Consider the following 25158-nt stretch of genomic DNA (forward strand, 5'->3'; position numbering starts at 1 on the left):
ACGTACACGCACAGCTGCAATTCCTAGGATCAAGATATTCTCACTGTAGCACTTTACAAAGTAGGTGTAGGTAGGTCAACCCTGCACAGGTTGTGGTATGCAGTTCGGTAAAGCACCGTAGTAATGTACACGCATAGTAAACAAGTATTGCGTCGAATAATGTGTTAGTAAATAATATTTGAGGATAGATCACAGTGACAGTGTACGTCGATCTTTTATCAAAGTAAGGAAAAACAGGTGAATCGGGAAACATTTGTTCAAGTGTAAAAGATTTGACGGCCAAGTGAGGAGTTGCAATGCGCGTATCGAATAAAAATGTAGACGAATTCAGAGGAAATCTGTGGCAATCTGTGTCGAAGATTCGCTAGCGAAACGACGTATAAAAATAGAATATTATCCTATTGATATTATTCATATAATACAATTATAGAATATATTATATATAAAGACGAATTCAGAGAAAATCTGTGGCAATCCGTGTCGAAGATTCGCTAGTGAAAAAACATATAAAAATAAAATATTATCCTACTAATATTATCCATATAATACAATTATAGAATATATTATATATAAAGACGAATTCAGAGAAAATCTGTGGCAATCTGTGTCGAAGATTCGCTAGTGACAAAACATATAAAAATAGAATATTATCCTACCAATATTATCCATATAATACAATTATCTAATATTATATATAAAAACGAATGTAAAAATAGAAGAGATAAATAATTCCGATAAATCTCTCACAATCTGTGTCGAACATTTGATAACGAAATAAATCGTTCCAAAAAAAAACGGCCCGCTGGCAACAACGTTCCACAAGCCGATAAAACGTTCGAACACTTAAATGCGTTTCCAACGAATGGAAGCAACATTTTCCTGATAAATCAAATTGTCGTTTGAAAAATAAATTGCTAAAGATCGTTTGCCCGCATATTATTATTATTATTATTAATGAAGTATTAATGAAGAAACGATACAGCCGCGCCTGGAGTAGTTGTGCATTTTTCATTATGTTTGCGTCAATTATTGCGACGTAGAGACAGCTCACGAGTGTACTGTAAATACACTCGAACGGCGACAGTCGCGTAATACGCCGCCCAATTTCTTTTTATGCTTCGCCCTGTAGAACGAAGGTGGCGGTGCGCCGTTCTTTGCGATCCCGTTGCAGTTTCGGAAGGAGAATGCTCGCGAGGGTGCATACATTTCAATCGCAAACATTCCTGTCCCCTTCTCTATTGGATCATCCCCGACGGGAAACGCCGGAAAAATTAGAGGAGACGTGAAGTGCGATCAACGGGTTGATAACGGTCGAGAGAAAGGTCCAACAATATCTATGTTAATATCTATGTTATTGATATAATAATCAATATACATATATCTATGTCTATATAATATTATTATTGTATTATATTTAGATAATATATTTGTTATTGAAAGAAACACGTTTCTAGCACCATTTTTCGTGGCCGCAACATTGAAATTAATTTTTTGAAATTAATTACAAGTTGATTAAAATTTTAATTTCACTGAAATTAATCTTCTAAATTTTGGTTTTCAGTTACCAGTTTCGAAAATTACTAGTATTTTCTCCCAGATTTTATTTAAAGTCGCTCCGATTACTCGGTCTTCAGGAATTGTACGAGCTGTTATATTATTCTAATTATTAATTGTTATTACGATTTTTTAAAATAATATCGTTTCTCGCTTCGACTTCTAAACTTTTACATTTTTGTTAACACTAGCTGTTACAAAGACAAAGTAAGCGAACAAAAATTCTCGTTATCAATTGCTATTACGATTTTTCAAAAATAATATCGTTTCTCGCTTAAGTATCGTCAATTAATGGGCCAGCGTGGGAGAAACGAAGCGAGATTCGTAGAGCATCGGCGGGAATCGTCTACGAAAACGTAACGGAGGGTATCGGCAGCCTTAAATAATCATGGCTGTTGGCGGAAAGAATCGAAGATAGGCGTGAATCGCGGTAAAAGAGATTACATTTGCGGGGCCTCGTCTTCGTCCGCAGATGTTCCGTCGGAAAGTGCAAGGGACGAGGCCTGCGTACACCGGGATCAGGCAACGTCAAATTATGATTAGGGCTGTTAATTGTCCCGTGTTGACCCTCCTGAGTGGTGGCCCGTGGGCAAACACGATTCCCGCCTCCCTTTTGTTGTTTTAACTCAATACCATCGGCCGGGGATGACTTACCGATTACCAGCCGGGACGTCTGAAAACCCGAAGCTCCGGGGCAAATAGAAATGACTTTCCAGTTTCGCCCTAACGAGCTGCTACGAACCAATTCGTACCTCGTTTATTGAGCCGTCTTGCTCGACGTAGAATTACCGGTCGGCCGGCTCCTTCGATCTTCCGTATTTTTCGTTATTATCCCGTTCCTGTTGCCTTTGACTCGGTAATCTTGATTTTACATTATGCGGTCATTTCGCCCCGCGAGAAGTAGGGAAGTCTATTACATTTTCCATCGAATTTTCTATTTTCTGTTCTCTATTTTCTATTATATTATTTTCTAGTTTCTGTCTTCTATTACATTACATGTTATATTATTTTCTAGTTTCTATCTTCTATTTTCTATTTTCTATGTCTTAGTTTCTATTTTCTGTTTCCTGTTTTCTATTTTCTATTATATCATATGTTATATTATTTTCTAGTTTCTATCTTTTATTTTCTATTTTCTATTTTCTATTACATGCTTTACTATTTTCTATTATATATGTTATATCATTTTATAATATTACATATAATATATTGCTGAAAACTTATCGAGTACAGATGTTACTCTGCCCTTTAAGAATTGCAATAAAATTCTAATCTCTTCGCATCAACATCAAAGTACATTTAGTAAATTTAAGCAAGCAATAAGCATCAATTTTCCTCCCCTCTACTAAAAAATTATCGCGATCGACAATCTTCAAACCGCAGCAATTGCTCAGAAAATGACAACGTGAAGGATTTAATCGAACGTAATCTTGCACAACGAGACTCGACCGTCGAAAATGGAGTGTCCGCATCCAGCAGCCAGCCACCGGAGCCTCCCGGCTGCGGCAACTATTTATCTTAAGGGTTGAATTGCGAGATCGGCGGGCCCGCGGAGCGAAACACAAGCCACCGGGTAGGAACAATGGAACCGGGCGATCGCATGCCGACGGAATGGAAACGGAACGGGCGAGACAAAAGCCACTTGCCGGAACGGTTCACGATCTAGGAGCCGCAGGAGCCGGGATCGCGAGGGGTGGCAAAGCTGGCCCCGGAGGCCAGGCGTTTCGGAACACCTCGAGTGGCAATTCCCGTCGATTACACGCGTCTTTCTTTCCGAGGGAGAGCGCGGCTGGGTAGCCGATAGCAGCCCGGAGGCTGTCACCGGGGTTTCCGCCGGATAATCCTGCGGGAAGTTGGTGTCGGATGAAATTGCCCGAGGAAGTCGGCGAGAATAGTCGCGTAAAGGGTGGCGATCACGGAGCTACCGGCGGCGGCGGTGGTGATGATGGTGGTGGTGGTGGTTTTACGTCAACCCCTCGATTCACGGTTCCCCGCGTAATGACGTTAACGCTAACTTGATCAATCGTCCACTTTAACCGCCGCCCACCGGATGTACGAACCTCGCCTCTGGTCGAGCATAGGCCGAACAGGTACTCGATGTTACTACCGAATGTCCCGCGTCCGCTTTGATGGACTGGCCCTCCACGGATTTATCGCTATTCGATACACTAATTAATGTCGCCGACGTGATGTACGGAGCCGGTGGCCGTGCGCGTTGCGTGGCCGGCCGAGGAACTGCTTTTGGACGCCCCCGGACATCATTTTTCTTCTCTTTGACGCGTTAAACGCTGTGTTGCGACGCGCCGGTCACGTGGATGGGTGGGCTGCGGATTCTCGGCACTTTGTCTTGAACTGTGGAAAGGTTTAAAAATGTTTAGAAATGCTGAGACTGGGTGGCGATGATTCTGGTAGATTGGACATGGTTACAGAACTAAAGGTCACGCTTCACCATGCATAATTGAAGATTTTCTCTAACAACTATCTGTAGGTGTAATGATTATATTTAATATATATTAATATATATTATATTATATATTGATATTATATATTGATATCATATATTTACATTTATATTATATAGGTATATTTATATTCTATATTTGTATTAATATTTAATGGATATATTAATATAGCTTTAACGAGTATATTTAAATCTCTAAAAAAGACACAAGCTTTATTTGTAATATAGTTTTCATTATACAGAGTGTCCCATAATTATGTCAACATCCGGAAAGGGATGATTTCTAGGGTCACTTGAAGTAACTGTTTCCTTAGCGTCAATGCGATCCGCTGCTTCGTTTATGAGTTATTATCGGAAAACATTGACCAATAATGAGACGAGTTGGTCAGTGTTTTTCGTCAATAACTCGCAAACAAAGGAATAAGTTTGCTAAGGGAAAAGTTACTTCGAATGACCTTAGGAATCACTCCTTTCTGGGTGCTGACATAATTATGGGACATCCTGTATAGTGAAGATGATATTACAAATAAAGCTTGTGATTGTTTAGAGATTTAAATATAATCATTAAAGCTATATTAATATATATTAAATATTAATATAAATATAAACATATAATATAAATATATAATATAAAATATTAATATTAATATATTAAATATAATCGTTAAACCCATAGATGGTAGATAGAGGAAAACTGTATGTGTACATAACTAGTATATGTAATAAGGGACACCCTGTATATGAAACTCATTAGACCTCCTACACGACTCAATGCAAACTATAAAAATAACGTAAATTACCTTTGTATAATTGCGCCGATAATCCTGCAAGGTGTTGCAGCCTAAACAAATAAACAAAAAAAGAAATACAGTTTATTTCGAAAAGAAGAACACATTTTCGTAAAGCAATTTTTCAATTTAACCGCTAAACGACGTAAGTAAAAATAAAAAGAATTTATTAAATTTACTAAAACAGTGTTCGTACGTACAGTATCGAGAAGGATTATCTTAAAGAACAGAAAGTCCCGAATTATTTGTTTACAAAGGAGATGGTATAGTAATCCAAGAGTCAATATTACCGTCAATTTGACGTTCATCACGTCGGGCCTTAAACGGGCCGTGAAAGCTTCTCCTTCTGGCAATTAGCCCCGGGAACCTGTCGGCCAATCCTCCGAGCTTTTCACGAGGAGAAAAACGTCCACGGCGAACGGACTCGAATGAACGCTTGCCGGAGGCGTTTCATTTACCTGGAGTTAACCCCGTGCTAATCGGAAGTTAAAACGAACCGCCCTACACGCCCCGTTGTCCCGGTGTTGAGCAAACTTGGCCCGGACCCCCGCGGGCCCGTTGCCTTTTTTGCGTGGCTCGGTCGTGACCGAGTCGAAGGTAAACAGGGCCCGCGAGGTACCTGAACGGTCTTCGGCCGCGGTAGAAGCATCTCGAAGCGTAGCTGCCGGGAATCGATCCACCTATAACAAGGATAAGCGTGGGTATTACTGCGAATGTCCCAGATACTGCGGCATTTTATAAAAGTAAAAAAATCTGACGACTTACAGTGTGCAATCTTCTGAAAATGAAGCTCGTAATTTTTTATATGTTTAATATCGGTGATTTATGACGTGTGAATATTCAGTTATTTATTGCTGTATATTATTGTAATATATTGTATATTATTACTATTTATTATTGTAGTATATTGTTATGAAGTGTGGGTATTACTACGGACGCCCCGAATACTGCGGTATTTTATAAAAGTAATAAAATCTAACATCTTATAGTTTGCAATCTTCTAAAACTGAAGTTCATAATCTTTTATATGTTTAATATTGGTAATTTATGACGTGTGAATATTCAGATCTTTATTATTCTGACCACAATTGCAAAATGAAAACCTTAGCGTTTTTTAATAGAAATCTGGATCAAAACAGATCCAGGAATCAGGATTTCGGTTCGAGTACGTAAAATTTCGAAACAATGAAATTATACGTTTACGAGACTAACATTGTCGTCTTGCGATTGTAATCCGAAGAGCACGCCTGAAATTTCTTTTTTCCTCCCTTAGCCGGCACATCGGTTACATCCCTATCTCGTTCGACTTTCTCTCTGTTTACATACCGCGCCGCGTTGCGGGAGCGATGGACGAGCGGAATGACGGACGGACGGGTCGGGTCGGTCCGTTCCCTTGAAATAACAATTCCCTCCAACGATTCATCCCGGCTTCATCGAGCACGTTGCTCCCTACTGATTCAGATGATTCAGGTATCGATGGAAATCGCCATTGTTCGCTGGAAGCGGTACACTCCGCGGACAATCCTGCCGATCGTTGCTCCCTGGTACTTTCCGTTCGTTTCACGTTTCGATAGAACAATTCACCATCGAACCTGAAACAACGGGATCTAAAGTTGGATTTCGATATTTCCAAATTGTATTCGTATTTACGGTAAATGCAGGTATCAGTACGGTTTCTCAATGACGGAGAACTTTGTGACAGAGAAAATAAGATCTTTCGCGCCAATAAATCGACAACTCGAGCTATAACTATTATTCTTTAACTTGAATATTTACTTTTAATGTAACTTATCACAACTGATATAACTTTATCGTAACTTACTTTACTATAAAATATTGGATCTCTGAAAGCACGAATTTCGTTAACCTCCTAGGCACGGCTGAATTTTGCGCGGGCTGTTTACTCTGTACGGCAGAGTTTCACGCGAATTATGCGTAAAAGATACTGCACTGCAATGTGCGACACTGGCGTATCATAAACAAAGACTATATATTCTGTCTGTATATTATTGACACTGTTGCAAAACGTTGCGAGGGCAGGAAGGTGTGAAGCAAGACAAATGAAAACGATCGTTTAGTTCGAACAATGAGCGAAAGAGTCAGTAGAGCGAGTCACTATAGTGGCGCGTCGTAAATAAGACGTCATTCGCGAAAGCCACTATAGTGGCGCATCGTACCTAAGAGATTAAAAAGCGTAACGTAAAGAAACCATACGCGTGCATATATTACCGCGGTTATGTATCTGTCACTGCGAGCCAAATACCGCGGACGTTCCGATTACTGCGCGTCAAGGTTGACATAACCCATTTTCTTTTAAATGTACACGCACAGCTGCAATTCCTAGGATCAAGATATTCTCACTGCAGCACTTTACAAATTAGGCATCGGTACTCTGCGATCGAGCATGTTCGCGACGGCTCATCGAGAACTGCATAAGTTATCAATATTAAATGTATATAAAATTGTGAGATTCATTCTTGGAAAATTATACGCTATAAAATGTTAGATTTGGTTACCTTTATAAATTACCGCAGTATTTGGGACGTCTACAGTAACACCCACATTTGCCCTATAAAATTGATCGTTTCGATTGACTTCAATTAAAAACGACAAACAGCACTCGGTGTTCATTTAGAACCATATTTGATTCTCTGATGTAGTTGGCATTGTCTCATACTAATCTGAGGTTTGGTTGCAAGTATATTTTGTGTTTCAAGTACCTATTGGACGTGAGGGTACCAGCATCGCTTTCTCATGACGCAAATCTTTGCTTCACCATCCGGAGAATTGAACCCCTTCATTTGCCATTCCGCTCACTTTTATCATCTAGTTCTCGTTATTAATCAATTTAAAAAACAAAATGCCACTTTATCCTGTCAGTCCGTCAATTTTCAAATCCGCAGTCTGGTAATCATGATTCTTGAAACGACGACTTTTTGTTCTGAAATTTAATAAAAGAGTTAGAAACGCGAGTCTTTTAATTTTTCTTTTTGTCATTTCAGCCGATTGCAATTTTTGAGAAAAAAAATTGTTCACTATTACTTATTTACGTTATCTAGTAAACCAGTTCCCCTAGCATCCCGACAAAATTAATTCGGTTCGATTGTAAAAAGTTTATTCCGTTTTGAAGCGTTTCAACAACTTTCGCGAGCCGGTCCGAAATTTCGAGCCTTAAAACAGCCCTTAAAGTTAGAAATGAAAAGTGCATTTAAGGGACGTTTTCTCCTCTTCAACGTAGACGATGCCCGACAATAAAAAAGTACGTTCGAAATATTTCTTCGATCGCTGCAAAATTTCATCGAAATCGGCGCGACCAAATTCGATTTAAAATCCAAAATCCTCTCTAATCAGCTTGCACACAAAAGTTAACGATTTGGGAAGAGGAAGTTCAATTATTCGAGCATCTGACGAAGAGGAAGATACAGTAAATTGTTCCTAATCATTTATGGGACAATTATTTTTTATAACATTATAGGGCAACATTTATTTCTATAACGATTATGCGAGCCTTGCGACTCGTTTTTGTAATCGTTGACATAACCTTGACTATAAAAACGAGTCGCAAGGCTCGAATGATCGTTTTATAAATAAATATTGCCCTATAATGTTATAAAAAATAATTGCCCCATAAATACAGTAAGTTGTCCCTAATTATTTATGGGGCAATTATTTTTCATAATATTATAGAGCAATGTTTATTTATATAACGATTATGCGAGCCTTGCGACTCGCTTTTGTAATCGTTGACATAACCTTGACTATAAAAACGAGTCGCAAGGCTCGAATAATCGTTATATAAATAAACATTGCCCTATAATATTATAAAAAATAATTGCTCCATAAATACAGTAAATTGTCCCTAATCATTTATGGGGCAATTATTTTTCATAATATTATAGAGCAATGTTTATTTATATAACGATTATGCGAGCCTTGCGACTCGTTTTTGTAATCGTTGACATAACCTCGACTATAAAAACGAGTCGCAAGGCTCGAATGATCGTTATATAAATAAATATTTCCCTATAATATTATAAAAAATAATTGCCCCATAAATAATTACGGGCAATTTACTGTATTTTCCTCTCCGTCGGATTCCGTGTCACGCGCCGCCATGCGACGGCAAATCAAAATGTCTACCGCATACATTTTCGCGAGTGACGCATAATGCCTGTACATTATCCACACAACCGAGCAGGTCGTCCGAAATTTTGCATTATTTTCGCATTATTCTCTCGCCAATTTATTTACACAAGACCAAAAAAAGAAAACAACAAAAAGAAAATAAATCTAAAAGAAATTTCGCGTCGCGTTTAAGTAAGGACCGTTCGATTCGACACCTGGCCACCTAGCCGGACGATACAAAGTGCTCGTGGCGGCCGGCGAAGACGAGCGGGCAGAAGCGAACGGCGCGACACGCGAAAGAGTTTCACAGCGGAGAAGGCAAGAAGGAACGCGTGGAACCGAGCAGGCTGTTTGTAGACCTCTCGAAGTCGCCGCACGCCCGAAACTCCGTCGGCTTCGACGAGTGGATTATCGGTGGAAAAGGAATTAACGAACGGGAGCGGCGAGAGAGTACTTCCCTCGTCTAGTGGCTCTTCGTGGCTTTTAGATAAGGTCTCTCAGCCCTACGCATCGGCCGCCGCGGCACAAAACACACGCGGAACTCGCGCGATCAAGGGCCCCGGATTCAAAGCGTTTCCTTTTTTCCCCTCTCTTCTCGCTCACTCTTTCTCTCTCTCTCTCTCTCTTTCTCGTTCTTGCTCTCTCTCTCTCTCTCGTTCTTGCTTCTTCCTCGCTGGGATCGTTGTTGATTCACGCCTACGGCCACCGATTCCGCGAATTCACCGGTGCTTCGAACGCGCAGAGGCTGCGAAATCTTCGAGGAGGAATTGTCGGCGGAGAGCTGTCGGACGAATCGCGCGAGCGATCGCGAGACGCTCCCGTCGAATACACCGTTGGATATTTATTATTATTTATACATCGCGGATTTGCGGTCCGGCGGGTCGCTTTGGCGCAGATATTGTTATACAATTTTCGTTCATGTGCAAAATAGTAACGGACATGTATGTATTTAAGACCATTTGAAAAACGGTGTAACTTTTTCTTTTAAACTGGACCAAATCGCTTGAATTTCTTTTAGATGCCAGTGGGATCAGTCTACTGGTCAATGATTCTAATTACATTTCTTAAATTTTGCTATTACTTGGAATGAGAAAAGTGAAGTAAAAAACTCGTGTCTTTCAACTTCTTGATCTGACTGTATAATGAAAATTAACAAAGAGAAGCATTTTGTAGATCTTGGTAAGTTAGATGCACGCTGAACATTTCGTTGTTCATTTAATGACATTTTTTAATTTTTAATTTTTTTGTCATTCTAAGTAATAGTAAAATTTAAGGAAAATATTAGAGTCATTGTCTAGTAGACTGATCCCTCTATCATATAAAAAAAAATTCGAGTCGTTTAGTACAGTTTTAGAGAAATTATACCGTTTTTTATGTGGTCTTAAATGTATGTTCGCTATTGTACAAATTAACCCCTTGCCGTACTTTAATACGTATATTATATATATATAAAGTATGGCTAGGGGTTAATGATAATAATAATTATAATTATATATATATATATATATATATATATATATATATATATATATATATAAATATATATATATAATTATAATAAATATATATATATAAAATAATATATATATATATATATATATATACGTATATATAAATATATAGTCATTAAGAAACTTTTTAACTATAGAATAATATACTATAAATAATAAATATATATTTATATTAATATAATTATTAAATTTAATTATATTTATATTTATAGACTCACGCATTGCGCTTGCCAGCCCGTCGCTGCGCACTTATACATAAGCAAGGCTCGCATAATCATAAATAATCCTAAATAACCTTGACATCATCCCTCCTCCCAAGTTGTCCATTCTTGTCTACAAGCCAAAAAACAATTTGGAAGAATTAACCTAAACTTAACTTAAAAAGAATCAAATTAATTAAATTAATCGCAGAATGCGACGATCCACTCGCTCCAATTCTGATAAACCGCAAGCAAAAGATCCGCGGCCTCCAAAACGATTATTTGTCGCCTAATGATTGAATGTCGCCCTCGAATGTGCGCGACAGATTGCCAAGACGTACAAATAATCTTCGACAATGAAATAGCGAAAGTACGTGCCGGTGATCGAGCAAATCTTCGCCAGTTAAAAAGAAGAAGCCGAGAAAAGGGGCGGGCAGATCGGGCGATTCCGGGCGGCGGACAAAGGGTAAAATTAGAGGGATGTGTGAAAGGTACGGCTAAGCTCGATTCTTATCGCTGGAATCAAAAGCGCGGGCCGACCTATATGTTGCTCGCCTGTAACCTCCTACTCGAGTGGGCTGTAACCCGGTGCAGTCCCCCGGCAGCCCTCCGCGGCCCCCATTGTCGATGTTATGCGCGCCGAGAATGCAACGAAAGCACTTTAAGGGGTCCCCGTGCAGCGGACCGTGTCTCGAGTGCCCGACACCGTCTGTCTAATTCTTTGAATATTAGCGGGATCGGCCACCCTCGAAAATTCTTTCTTCACCCTTCGCGGTCGCCGCCTCGCGCCGCTCGAATACCAATCGCCTATCTGACCCCGGAATCCGACAGGATTTCCTGCTACATCTTCCGTTTCCCTCGAGATCTTCCTCGAACTACAGGGTGTCCCGAAAGTGTCTCGAAATCCGGTAACGGAAGGTTCCTCGGGTGATTTGAAACAACCTTTTCCTCAGCGAAAATGCGATCGGAGGTTTCGTTTACGAGTTATTAAGGGAAAACGATGACCAATGAGAGGCGAGCTCGGCTGACGCCCCGCCCTGCCGCTAAGTCAGACGGCCAGCGCGACGCGCCATTGGCCGCGAGGAGCGACGGCCAGGCTCGTCGCTTATTGGCCACTGGTTTTCGTTAATAACTCGTAAACGAAGCCGCGGATTGTTTTTATGCTAAGGAAAGAGTTGCAACAAACACGATGTAAATGTGTTTCTTCTTTTGATAGCCCTGAAAGGTTGAAAATAATGTGAATTTAAACTAATTAATTTGAAACAGTAATAATTTAAAATAATAATAAAAATAATAATTTAAAATAATGTGATTTAATAGAAACAAGTTTCAATAATGTTGTTCATTTCTATCAGGATGAATTAGTCTGTTTCCGAGGTTAGCGGCAACGTTGTACTGTGTCAAGGAACAAAGCAAGAGTGCAGCATCATTGTCGAATCAAATCGTTCATCATCGAACAGAATATTTTCCTATAAACAGAAACAAAGTTTTATCTTCAATTAGGGAAAATTTACTATAAGCGTATCACCAAATTGTCCGCTTCTGTTTACAAACTAAAGGAGACAATCTGAGAGAACTTACTGTAATTATTTAGACCATCGATAAAAACAATTATTAACATTCATTAACATCGATCTGCCAAACGTAGTAAAATGTTTAATCCCTGCGCGGAACATCTCCGGTCGAATTAATCGCGTTGAACGTTGAAAAAGGCGCTGTTTAAATTTCAAAAGTCCCATTCCTCTGGTAGTGAAAGGTATTAGCCACTCGAAACGTGGCGATGTTAGCACCGCCGGCAATATTCCGGCTAGCAAATCCGCGTTAAGGATTAAATCGGACAGAACGGGGTCCATTGTCTTCGGCCGCGGGCGACAATGCGCCGCGATCAGGATTCGCGCCCCTCTGAACACCGCATTATGCACAATACGGATTATAACGCGCTCCTGTCATAAGCAGATGCCGATCTCGATCCCGCGCGCCTCACGGCCGACTTCCCTAATCGCGTTCAATTGCCGTAAAAGCGGTCTCGAGCGTTGCTTCCTACCGACGGAACCTCATAAAACCACGTTTTCCTTTTCGCTACCCTGTATAGAAAGGGAACACGGTTCTCTGCCTGTCGACCATCGTTTTCAAAATGCTGGATAGCATTCTCCTGCCGAAGAAAAATTAATTATAGTTTAACAATCGAACGCGTATTATTAATTCGGGTGCATTGTATAGACTCACCTTGCGAGGTTCGACGAAGTTACAATCGTTGTTATGAATTTTCCCGGAGTCTCAAAATCGCTTGTATTTGCTTGCATAATTGCTCATATAATTGCTCATGTAGAACATATAAAATAGATTTTCGTTGCAGAACTAAGCATATTTTGCTAACTCTTTACTTACTGGACGTCTATTTATCAATAAGAGACTGAATTACAAGCAAAAGAGTTGCTCAACAATTTTCTTCCAAACAACAATTCCAAAAGAAGTTGTTACATTACCTAGATCCAACTAATTTCGTTGAATTATTTAAAAAAAAATTCTGAACCGTTGAATTTTGACTGTAAAAGCACTATTTTCCTAACAATATTCGTAATAACTTGCATAATATTTCAGAAAATGTCTAAGGCAGCGAAATAAATTTTGTATAAGTCAAAATAAATTTGAATCTCACGTTTGTCAATTTATCTCAGCGCCGAACGCCACGGAATAACAACGCGGAATGTATTCGTACAACCTGAGAACGCATTGTTTCTAAGCTCCGGCGTTCCGGAGCCTCGAATATAATGATTTCTAAATTGTGAAAGGCGGTTTACGCCACTGCGCTCCCAGCCGCAGGTTCTTTGAGGCTATTCTTCAGCGTGTAACGTTTATTCTCCTGAAGTAACACTGCAAAGTGTTACACACTCGCGGGTTTTCTTCAACGATCTTGGTTTCCTTTGCTTACACTCGGATCCCCGAGGATTTCTTCTCGAGAACCCACTCGGGTTCGCCGGCGCAAACGTTTGTTGCTTGTTCTTGGAAATATTTGACATTTTCTTGACAATTTAATCAAATACACCGCCAATCGAGCGTCGCGGAAACAGCGCGCCCTTTCAACATCACGTATTTTCGGAGTGAAGTAATTTTTACGCCGTCGAGTAGATCCTTCTGTGGATCCGCGACGAAGATATTCTGAAGAGCCCTTCCTTGCCGCTTTATCTTCGTGACGCGCGACAATGCGTTTTCTCTATTGTGCGAGCCGATCGGACCGTGGATTCTGTAAATAAGAATTGTCTGTATCGGCTGCAAGGATTAAGTAGAAAATGATTGTTTCCGTTGACCAGTAACCTTATATGCTTCTGATGTTTCTTCTTAGGATAAGTATAGGTATTGCTATGGTTTCTCAATTAAGGTTATGTGCCTGAGACCTCAGTCTTTGACTGAGAAAAGAAGACCTTACACGCCAATAAATTGACAACTCGAGCTATGTCTACTATCCCTTAACTTGCATGTATTTACTTTTCTCGAAATATCGCATCTCTGAAAGCACAAATTTCGTTAAAAAGCGTAATGTAAATAAACCACAATATATGCATATACACTGAGGTTATGTATCTATTAATTGTATCAATATTAAACGTATTAAAAGTTATGAGATTCATTTTTATAAAATTACACAGTATAAAATGTTAGATTTTATTATACGTTTATAAAATGCCGCAGTACAATTTGTGGTGTCCGCAATAATACTTAACCTAGTCGTTTTTGTTATAAACGCATAAAATACGCGGTCCAGCGACGATACAATTATCCTACGTTCTTGCTTCATCCGGCCATGGAAACAGTTTTACTCAACGAAAGAACAGTGTCCTATTTAACCTCAACATTTCCGTTGACACGTGTTTCGTGAGCACGTGATATACGCGTATCTTGCACAGAAATCTTGAAATCTACCGTGGAACGATAAATATTGCACAGTAGCATGAAAAAAATAGTACAAAAAAAAACGGTGCCTCGATAAAATTACGAAGGAAAAAATATTGTTCGATAATCGAGAATCGTTTTCGTACGGTTCAACCGTTTCTCGTTTCCAACGACGAGATTATGACAAACTGAAAACTCTCTCTCTTCATTCCGTTTTTTTTTTTAAATCGATTAGAACTCTCACGAGCGACGAGAAAATAACCTTAACGTTGCGAGCGAAACGAAACGAGACTTAAAATCTTGCGCGCAAATCGTGAACGACGATTGTCCGTCGGAAAGAGCAGATTTTCGTACGATCGCATTGAGATCGATAAAAATGCAGAAGGGGCGACGAAAGCAGAGAATCAACAAGGACAAAAAAATAAAAGAGATAGGTTAAGAGTCGCAAAAAAAGAGAAATCGGCCTACGAGCGTTTGGGCGAAACTGAACGAGGCGTTAAATCCCTCTCGAAGAAATAACAGACTTATAATAACTGTGGATTATGGATTTAGGAGGCCGTGGATAGTTCCAGGTTGCTCGAAACGTATACACGCGACAAAAGGCTTGCGCTCGCCCCTCTTGGAAAAATATTTGAGTTCCTACCTGACGACAGTTCACGTGCACGAAAACGCTTGGTCGACCATAACGGGAGAAATGGAGGGAGAGAGTGAGGGAGAGAGAGAGAGAGAGGGAAATTCGATTGGACGCCCTCTGCGCGGTTCAATCTGAGAACCCGGCGAATTTTTTATTTCGACTGTCATCCGTTGCGCGTAATTTCGGTAACGGAGACCCGCCGATGCCTACGCCAGTGTCTAGAATTTTGCACGGCGATCTGACCTTTGTAACTATGCTCTGAACAAAACTCCTACGATTGTAAATGTTTCGCGAAATGGAAGTAATTTATTCGCGTGATACGAGGACCGAAAAGAGGCGAGCTCGGCTGCCGCAACGCGGCGCAGCCAATGAGCGCGCGAAGCCAAGCTCCGCTCATTGGCTCCGCCGCGCGCCAGGCGAGCTCGCCTCTCATTGGTCACTGTTTCGTCGTTAATAACTCGTAAACAAAGCCGCGGTCGCATTTTCGCCGAGGAAAAAGTTGCTTCAAATGACACTAGGAACCTTTCATTTGCGGATTGCGAGACATTTGTGGGACTCCATGTATTTACAATGATTCTGTGCATCTTTGGTAAAGAAAATGCAGTAACGATTTCGATGCGTGTGCAACAATTAATTGTCGAACGCGTTTACGAGGTTATGTCAAGTGTTCCGTTAGACTTAAGAGCAAAGTGGAAGCTATAATAAATTCTCCCTAATTTATCTTTATGCTTGTAGACAAAAATGGACAATTTGGGAAGAAAAGATGCGATTATTCGAGCGTTGGCGCCTCGTTTTTACAATTATTGACAATCGGTAACTGTAAAAACGATGTGCAAGGCTCGAATAATCGTATCTCCTCTCCCAAAATTAAACAATTTTTTAGTAGCTGAAGGAAAATTACAGAGAATTTACTGTATTTAGCGAGCATGTAATTTGTCTCTCAGAGACTAAAAAAAATCAAGGTAGCAAGTACGAACTGTAATGAAATAATAATCTGTCTCGACAGCCGTCGTATCGAAACAGAAAGCGAAACAACAACGTCACTAAACTGTCGCTTTTCGTTGCAGGTGAAGATATGGTTTCAAAACCACCGGTACAAGTGCAAAAGGCAACAGAAGGAGAAGGCAATGGCGGAACAAAACGCTCAGAATCAGGTAACTATCCACCTAAAATCGTACGAACAATGTGCAAAAAGAGCAAAAAAACGAAACAAAAAAGAAAAAAACACTCGGAAAGTTCGAAAGAACCCGAGGAGGAACAAACAACTTCGCGTTTCAATTAAATTCTGTCGTTCACCACTTTCTCTCTCTCTCTCTCTCTCTCTCTCCCCCTCTGTCTTTCTCTCCCTTTCTCTGTGTCTTTCTCTTCTACAATAATACCCCGAGCCCGATAGATCGGATTTTTGCGAGAGGATTTCGAAAAGTCGAGACACGCACGACAAAATATCGAACGTTTCGAAATGAAATGCTTTTAAATGAAAAATGTTCCGAGGGCGGGCGGCGGCGGTGGTTGGGGGACAGACTCGCTCTTTCTCTCTCTCTCTCTCTCGCGCTTTTATTTCTCTCTCTCTTTCTCTCTTGCTTCTATATTTCTCTCTCTCTCTCTTTCTCTCTCGCTTCTATGTTTCTCTCTCTTTCTCTCACTCGCTTCTATATTTCTCTCTCTTTCTCTCTCTCTCTCGCTTCTATCTTTCTCTCTCGCGCGCGGATCCTCGCATCCACATCGTATTTCGTTTCGAGTGGGCCACTCGACCGGCTCGAAGCGATTCTGCATTCATTTCGTTATTCTATCCAAAATTTTTACCGGGATAGTGGTCCGCAGGAACGCGGGGAATAGTCTCTACCGCGTAAAACACGTAATTACGTCTTTCTCCTCTCTCTCTCTCTCTCTCTCTCTCTCTCCATCTTTCTCTCTCTCTCGCGCTGTCTCTCTCGCGCTCTCTCTCTCGCTCTCTCCCTCTCTCGCGCACTCTCTCTCTCGCTCTCTCTCTCGCTCTCTCTCTCTCTCCCTCGCGCTCTCTTTCTCGCGCTCTCTCTCTCGCGCTCTCTTTCTCGCGCTCTCTCTCTCGCACTCTCCCACTCTCGCTCTCGCTCGCGCTCTCTCTCTCCTTCGCGCTCTCTTTCTCGCGCTCTCTCTCGCGCGTTTTTGCACTCGCGCTTTCTCACTCTCGCGCTCTCTCTCGCGCTCTCTCACTCTCGCTCTCTCTCGCTCTCTCTCTCTCTCTCTCCCTCCCTCTCTCTCTTTCCCTCTCTCTCGCTCTCGCCCTCTAAATTCTTTTTCCATCGATTTTGTTATTCTATATTCTCCGCGATCGTTTATCCGCGGCCGAGCGGAATTTTATTTGAGTTTCGTCAGCGTTTAACGGGGACCGACGGCGCACGGAGGCAGAAGCGAATCGTACAGGCGTCTCGCTCGTTAAGTGTTTGCTGTGCGAGATAAGATTCTGAATATTCCTTATTTCTTTGCGTGGCCGGGTCCTTCGGCGTGTTCGAATCGGAAACGAGAATATCAATGTCGCATATAGAAGAGTGTCCCACGCAGAACTTCAACTAATTCAAGATGGCGACCGGCAGCTACCGCGTCGCCTGGAGGATCATCGCGTCACTGTCTGAGCAAAAAATATTGTCCCTGAGATTCTGTGGCAGTCTACGAACAAACGATGATGCGGCTAGATCGGTGGTAAATAAAAATCGGACCGCCGGTGTTCATTTTGAAGCCTGCGTTCCGTGTACAGTGGCGCGCAAAAGTGCGTTCGTATACCTTTTAAAATGTTATAACTTCTTTCGAACTGAACTAAGTGACATGAATTTTTTTTTTAGGCGATTGAGGGACTATAGAGAAGGTACTCTACTAGACGATGGCTGAAATGCCTTTCTTTTTTTAATTTTGCTATTAGTTAGGATGAAAAGAAACAGTTATTATTATTTTTAATTTTTTTATCTGAGCCTATAACGAAAATTTGAAAAATAGATTTGTCGATTTTGGTAACTTATATGTGTGCTGAAAATTTGACCGAAATTGGTTAACCCAAAGAAAGATTTAAAAAAATAGGAAGATTTAAATAAAACTGAGATTTTTGCCATCTTTAATTTATTGCAACTCGTAACAACGTCAACCGATTTCGATAAAATTTTGCAACATACATATAAGGACATGCCCCAAGATCTGTGAAAGACATTTTTCAAATTTTCGTTATAGGCTCAGATAAAAAGGTTCAAAAACGAGGGTATTTTATTTCTTTGTCGCTCCAAGTAATAGCAAAGTTGAAAAGAAAAAAAACGGCATTTTGGTCATCATTTAGTAAACTAGTCTCACAAAAAAAATTCAGGTCCCTTAGTCCAGTTTTAAAAATAATTATTGCGTTTTAAAATGCGTACCAACACTTTTGCGGGTCACTGTACTTACTTACGCATGTGTACTTGAATTTTCATTCGATTTCTGCCTCGAAGTCTTTGTTAAGTTAAAACAACAAACGGAGGATATAAGAATTTTGAGAGACAGGGAAGACAGGAAACTTCGACGTCGACCTTCTATTTTTCTTCTTATTTCTCTTTTCCTAAAAATATCTCTCCGATCGACACTTTTTTCTCGTAAAATATATAAATATATATAATAAATAAATATAAATAAATATAAATACATATAAATAATTACAGAAGCTTCGGAGAATCGACGCAATTTATCGGTCGGAATTAAGAACGGAAAACGATTCGCAGTTTTTCAGCAATCGGTTTTTCGCGGTTTTTCCGGCGTTTCGCGGATCTCTTTTGCTTTCGGAAAATTCGACGGGTCGGGAAAGGGAACGGCTCGGGAAAAGGAATTTCCCCAGACCGAAGAAAATAATCGCGTCATCGATGCGAGGGCGTCGAAGATCGTCGCGCAGAAACTCCGCGGAGCAATGAAAGAGATTCCCCGGTTTCCTTTGATTTCCGGGCGGATCGCGCGGCAATGTCTGCAATTATGGGTTGAATATCAGGCTTTTAACGCGTCCCCGGCGGAAGTCAGCGAAGCTGGCCCGATTAAAGAGCCACCGATGAATTTTCCACCGACGACGATTCGGTTCGTCGGAACGAAATCGAGTCAAGCTTCACTTTGTGGCGCCTCGGGGCCACGTGGGGCCACGTTCCTCCACGTTCCCGTCGACCCCTCGCTACCTTCTTTCTCTTCTTCTCTTCTCTTCCTCTTGCATTTCATCGGTTCTAATAATGACACGCCAGATTCCCGTAGATATCGTAATTGCGGGCTCGAAACGTGCCCTGTCTCGATCTCGTCGCACGCACCGGCGAATACGAATCGGTCCTCCAGCTCTTCTCGACGGCACCCTCCCCTCCCCCCTCCCCCTTCCACACCCCTTGCCGAAGAATAACATTCAAAAGAGACGTCAGAATACCGGCGATCGTCCTGATACACGCTGATTCTACCGCTCGCTTCTCTGAATACATTACGGAATGTGCGCGGAGTATGCGGGATCACGGATGCCCCGGCATGCATTAGGCGACAAATCGCTCGATTCGCGGCCGACCGGCATTCCCTGCTTTCGGGATTCTTATCTGCTGTGCCGTCTGTCGGATCCGTTTTTGCCACTTCGGGCGGCGCGCGTGCGATCGTTTTCCGGGCTCGCCTCGAGCCGGCTACGCTCGATTTTCCTGCCGGCCGAATATTCTTTGCGTCGAGTGTACGTAGCGTCGAATAGCCTTTCAAATTGGAAGAGATTGGAGGATTAAAAATATTTTATTATGTTGATGTATTGCTTTCGATCTACTGAAATTATTAAGGAAAGAGTCCAACGTATGATTTACCGACAATGGGGGAAGCAGGGAAAATCCGGGAGAATCAGATCACTTTTTGAAAAGAGTGGCTTTTCAGAGTTTTATTGTGTTCACCAAGTTACAGCAATGACTAAGTAATTTAATATATATATATATATATATAAACAATATTTCGCGTCAATTTAAAATATACGCTACCATTTTCTAGTGAAAAGCAAAAATACTGTAAGTGGACGATCTCATCTGCATCAACGGCTTAGAGCGTCCACTTGCTACGACTGAGAGCGACCTCGAAAGACAACCTTGACTGTAGCTTACAAAAAGTATTATATACCAAGAAAGTAATTCTTACGTTATCTTTTCTTCGGTTTGCCACATAAATCGCAAAAATTCTCATATTTGGAGCGTCCCTCGCGATACCAACGAACACATCTCGCGCATTCAAGCCAGTCGTCACTTTTTCTGGTTTCGAAGTAGTCCTCTCTGCATCTCGCGCATTCATTTCGGTTCCATTCTTCCAACGACGCGTCGCTTTCTTGTAAAACTCGATTATCTCTGCTCGAGTCGAACGATCGTTCCAATTGTTTTCAACGTTTCTTTGCATCCTTCCCCCTTTTAATCGAAACATTCCCATGTTTCTTTATAGTTCCCTCGTTCCTCTTTGTCTCAACGTTCTCCGAACTGTTTACAACGTTTGCGAGTTGCCTGCAGCGTTTTCTGACCACGACGGTTGCACCCGTTTGTGGAAACACGGGCATCGTCTCGCTGAGCCAAACGGAATTCTTTGGAAATTAAGCTGTTCGCAGCTCGAAAAGAGAGCGAATTCGCTTCGAAGAAAACCGGATAGAGGAAGAATACAAATTTCGTCGACGGACGGAACAATTAACGCGGTCGAACTCTCCCGGATCGGCGCGATCGGTCTATACCAGAATTACGGGAGAGATCGACCGCATTTTTAATACAAAGTAGAAACGAATGCGCGCGCGCTGTCGAGGTTATACGGTAGTTTCACGCATAATGTATCCCTCGAAATTAAAACAGTGCAAATAAACTTACCTATCTGTCGATTACCGCGAAGAATATACATCGGCGAAAAAACTTTCGGATCCGCCTAAAGCTTTAAACGCAATCCGCAAGATCGGGATACAGTTTCGCGACGATCGCGATACGCGATCAACGATCGATTCGTTAAAGCGCCTTCTATAAAAAAATATCTAAATTCCTCTATCGACTCTCGTCATAGTTTTTGCACTTCGTTTAGTCCTTTTTCTTGCAAACGTACAAAATCCACGATGTGACGAACGAGACTCGTACGTTCGCGCAACGTCAACAAATCCGCGCAGTCTGCAAAGCAATTATCCGATCCTCGCAGCAAAACGCGGCCGAAAATCAACCGAATCCTTGAACTCGCACAACAATCGGCTTACTAAAAGATCAACTTGTTAAACCCCGGCTCGGAAATCTAATCTGCCCTCACGATAATGCTTACTTACCATACGCGACCGCGCATCAATCAATCCCGCGCTTCGGATTTGCCCGCTTCCGATCCACGGATCGCCGCAGGAACAACAATCCTTCCATTAAATCTGGGCAATGTTTAACAATTCATCGGCGTCCGGAGGTCGCGCGAATGACATTAAAAATCATTCCTCTCCCGTGTCAATACCTCCGACGACTTATTTGCTCGTCGCCGGCTTCTTGCGCAGAAAATGTCGCGCCGTTCCGTCGGCGAGCGACGATTCTCGGAAATGTTTTTCGAAATCCGGCTTCACTTCGTTGTCGCTTTTCTCTGTTCGATTTTTTGGGCGTTCGCTCGCTTCTTTGCGCGTCTCTCTCTCTCTCTCTCTCTCTATATATATATATATATATATATATATATATATATATATATATATATTCTAACTTTCACGCTCTCTCTCGCGCTCTCACTCTCTCGCGCTCTCACTCTCTCGCGCTCTCTCTTTCGCTCTCTCTCACTTTTGCTCTCTCACTCTCGCGCTCTCCCTCTCGCTCTCTCTATCACTTTTGCTCTCTCACTCTCGCACTCTCCCTCTCTCTCTCTCTCTCTCTCTCTCACTTTTGCTCTCTCACTCTCGCGCGCTCTCTCTCTCGGTCTTTTGCACTCGCGCTCTCACTCTCGCGCTCTCCCTCTCACTCTCGCATTCTCCCTCTCGCTCTCTATCTCACTTTTGCTCTCTCACTGTCGCGCTCTCTTTCTCGCGCTTTTACACTCTCTCTCTCTCTCTCTCTCTCTCTCTCTCTCTCTCTCTGTGAGTGCGTGCGCGAGTATATTCTTCGTCTCTCTCTCCCACTCGATTCTTGCCGGTGAATATTTCCGCGAAATACGCGCGACACTCGACAGAGGATCCCGTCGCGTTTCCGACGTTCTAAGCGGATCCGGCGGCGGCAGCGCGCGTTTTTCCGCGCGTGCCATCGAAATTCGATGAAAACGCGCGCGCGTTTCAACGGTTACCCCGGGGGGGGGGGGGGGCGAAGCTGGTTTTTCGCGGCTCGCTGATCCAAGTCATTTACCCTGGGGCCCCCCGCTCCCCTCCGTCTCTATTTTTTTATTCAACGCCGCGAACGCGCGCTGCAATCGCGAACGCAACATCAGATTCAACCGAAATTCTGCTTCATCATCTTTTTATCGGCGCGATTTCGAACGCGCGTCCTCGAACGAGGGGGGTGGGGGGGGGGGGGAGTCTTTAACATGGAACACGCCTAGGCGGTTAATAAATAAATAAAAAAAACGCCGGTCGAACGACGCCGGTTTCAGAGCGCATTTTCGATTCGACGAGTATCGAGAGAGAGATTATGTAGCGATGCGTCGTCCCTGCGAAACGGTCGGCGTGCGAACAAAAATTTCGTCGAAGACAAAATTGGATTCGACGATTCGACGTTGCTACAATTTTTCTAATATATACAGGGTGTCCCAGGTTTTAACCTTTTAGGCACGACGCGCCACTATAGTGGCTTTGCTCTAGTAGCTCACTCGCTCATCGTTGGAACCAAACAATCGTCTTCATATGCATTGTTTCACACTTCTTTTGTCTTCGCATCGATTTACAACAGTCTACAGGGTGTCCCAAAAATGTCTCGCAATCCGGAAATGGCGGGTTCCTCGGATCATTTGAAGCAACTTCTTCCTTTACAAAAATGTTCTCCGAGGCACCGTTAACGAGTTATCAACGAAAAACAGTGCGCCAATAAGAATCGAGTACGGCTGACGCGAGGCGGCCCAGCCAACCAGCGCGCGAAGCCCAGTTCCGCTCATTGGCTCGGTCGCCTCGCGCCAGCCGAGCTCGCCTCTCATTGGTCACCGTTTTTCGTTCATAACTCGTTAACGGTGCCTCGGAGAACATTTTTGTAAAGGAAAAAGTTGCTTCGAATGGCCTGAGGAACCCGCCACTCTCGAATTACGAGACATTTTTGGGACACCCTGTAGACTGTTACAAATTGTCGACAACTATAAAAACGAGCTGCATAATAATCGAATAATCGTACCTCCGCTTGCCAAATTGTCCATTTTAGTGGACAATCTGAGCGTCAATTAGGGAGACATTATTGTGTTTGGAAGGAGGCGCGTGGTGACTCGAGCTTGGCGCTCGACAGATTCTAGTCTTCCGATGATAACGCAATATGTGTTCCATTAAGCAAAGAATTATTGCCTCACGACCGCTCGCTCGCCCCGTGAGTCATCTGTGTGCATGCGTATGCAAATGCAACATGCGTCGGAATAATAACGAAGGTGATCGAGATGCGAAAGTATGTTATATTGTCGTGTCGACCGAGAAACTGAAGCAATGTGTTGGCATACGTTCCGCGTTAATATTGCACATAAAACACATATATTATATATATTATATATGTATAATATATATACATATATATATATATATATATATACACTATGCATAATATAATAATAATATAATATACATTACATTATTAGGTACAGTACAGTCTTGGAATTCTCAGTTCTCAACACGTGGCTGTTCTTTCGCTTACTAAGACTAAAATCAAACTAAATGAACTGAGTTAAGTAATTTCTGAATCGTTTTAAATATCTAATTTTCTTATATAGTGCATAGCGTAGCAGAGTATAAGCACTAAGAAAAAGAAACGAATAAAAAAGAAAAGAAAATGGAAAAGAAATACATATAATAATACAATAATAATAATAGTAATACATATAATAATATAATAATAATAATAGTAATACATATAATAATATAATAATAATAATAGTAATACATATAATAATATAATAATAATAATAGTAATATATATAATAATATAATAATAATAGTAATAGATATAATAATATAATAATAATTATTATTATATAATAATATACTAATACACATAAATAACTAAATAGGTACAGAACAGCGACAACCATCAATATTTTAAATGCACACAAATGCACCACATACCTAACAGTTTACACGCAGAATCTCATAGTATTATTAAAGTGTGCGCGACGCGATCAGATCACAGAATTATATGAAAAATAAAAAAGAGTGCCTGCATCGATTGCAAAAGAATTACAAATCGAACAGCAAATTCTTTCCTCCTCCAATAACAGATTAAAAATAACACGCGAACAATCTTTAAATCCCTGCTAATAATCGTTTAAATATTTTCGATCGCATCTACTTTCGCCACGAACGCACGAAAATTCAAGTCGTTCATTCCGTTTCAAACGCGCTATCTAGATGGTACCTGCGATTTCGATCCCATAAAAAATGCGAGCCAGCCGTTCCCAATTTCGATCGGTCTATCAGAAAACTGTTACAGAGCGACGTGTCTTTTACGGGGTCGGCGGACGAGTTCACAAGATCGCGATCGATCATCTCACGGCGAATCTCGGCATTGTCGTCGACAAGCGGCGCGGCGCGGCGGCTCGTAAACACCCATAGAACATTAATGGTGCTGAAAGTTATCCGGCGGCCCGATCTGTAAACCGTCCTCGCCCCTCGCGATTCGTCCACGCCAGGACGAGCAGCCGCCCTATAATTTACTCGTTAGTTTTTCGTGGCCCCCGGTGGACTCCCATTCATCCTCTCTTGCTCTCCTCCCTTTCTCTGACTGTCTCTCTCCTGCTTGTTTGGCTTTCGCGATCTCACTCTTTCTTTCTCCCGCTCGTTTGGCTTTTGCTCTCTCTCTCTCTCTCTCTCTCTTTCTCTGACTCTCCTGCTCGTTCGGCTTTCGATCTCTCTCTC

General features: G+C 41.7%; 1 protein-coding gene across 1 annotated transcript in view; it reads left to right on the forward strand.

Moving 5' to 3' along the window:
• LOC117227808 (homeobox protein Nkx-2.4) overlaps positions 1–25158 on the forward strand; it is a 76424-nt gene that overhangs the window by 32480 nt on the left and 18786 nt on the right. The window contains exon 3 of the mRNA XM_033483334.2: positions 16232–16318. Within this exon, the coding sequence (XP_033339225.1) occupies positions 16232–16318 (87 nt within the window). The remainder of the gene's footprint in view (positions 1–16231; positions 16319–25158) is intronic.

This window comes from Megalopta genalis, chromosome 8 (genome assembly GCF_051020955.1).
Source record: "Megalopta genalis isolate 19385.01 chromosome 8, iyMegGena1_principal, whole genome shotgun sequence".
NCBI classification, from domain to species: domain Eukaryota; kingdom Metazoa; phylum Arthropoda; class Insecta; order Hymenoptera; family Halictidae; genus Megalopta; species Megalopta genalis.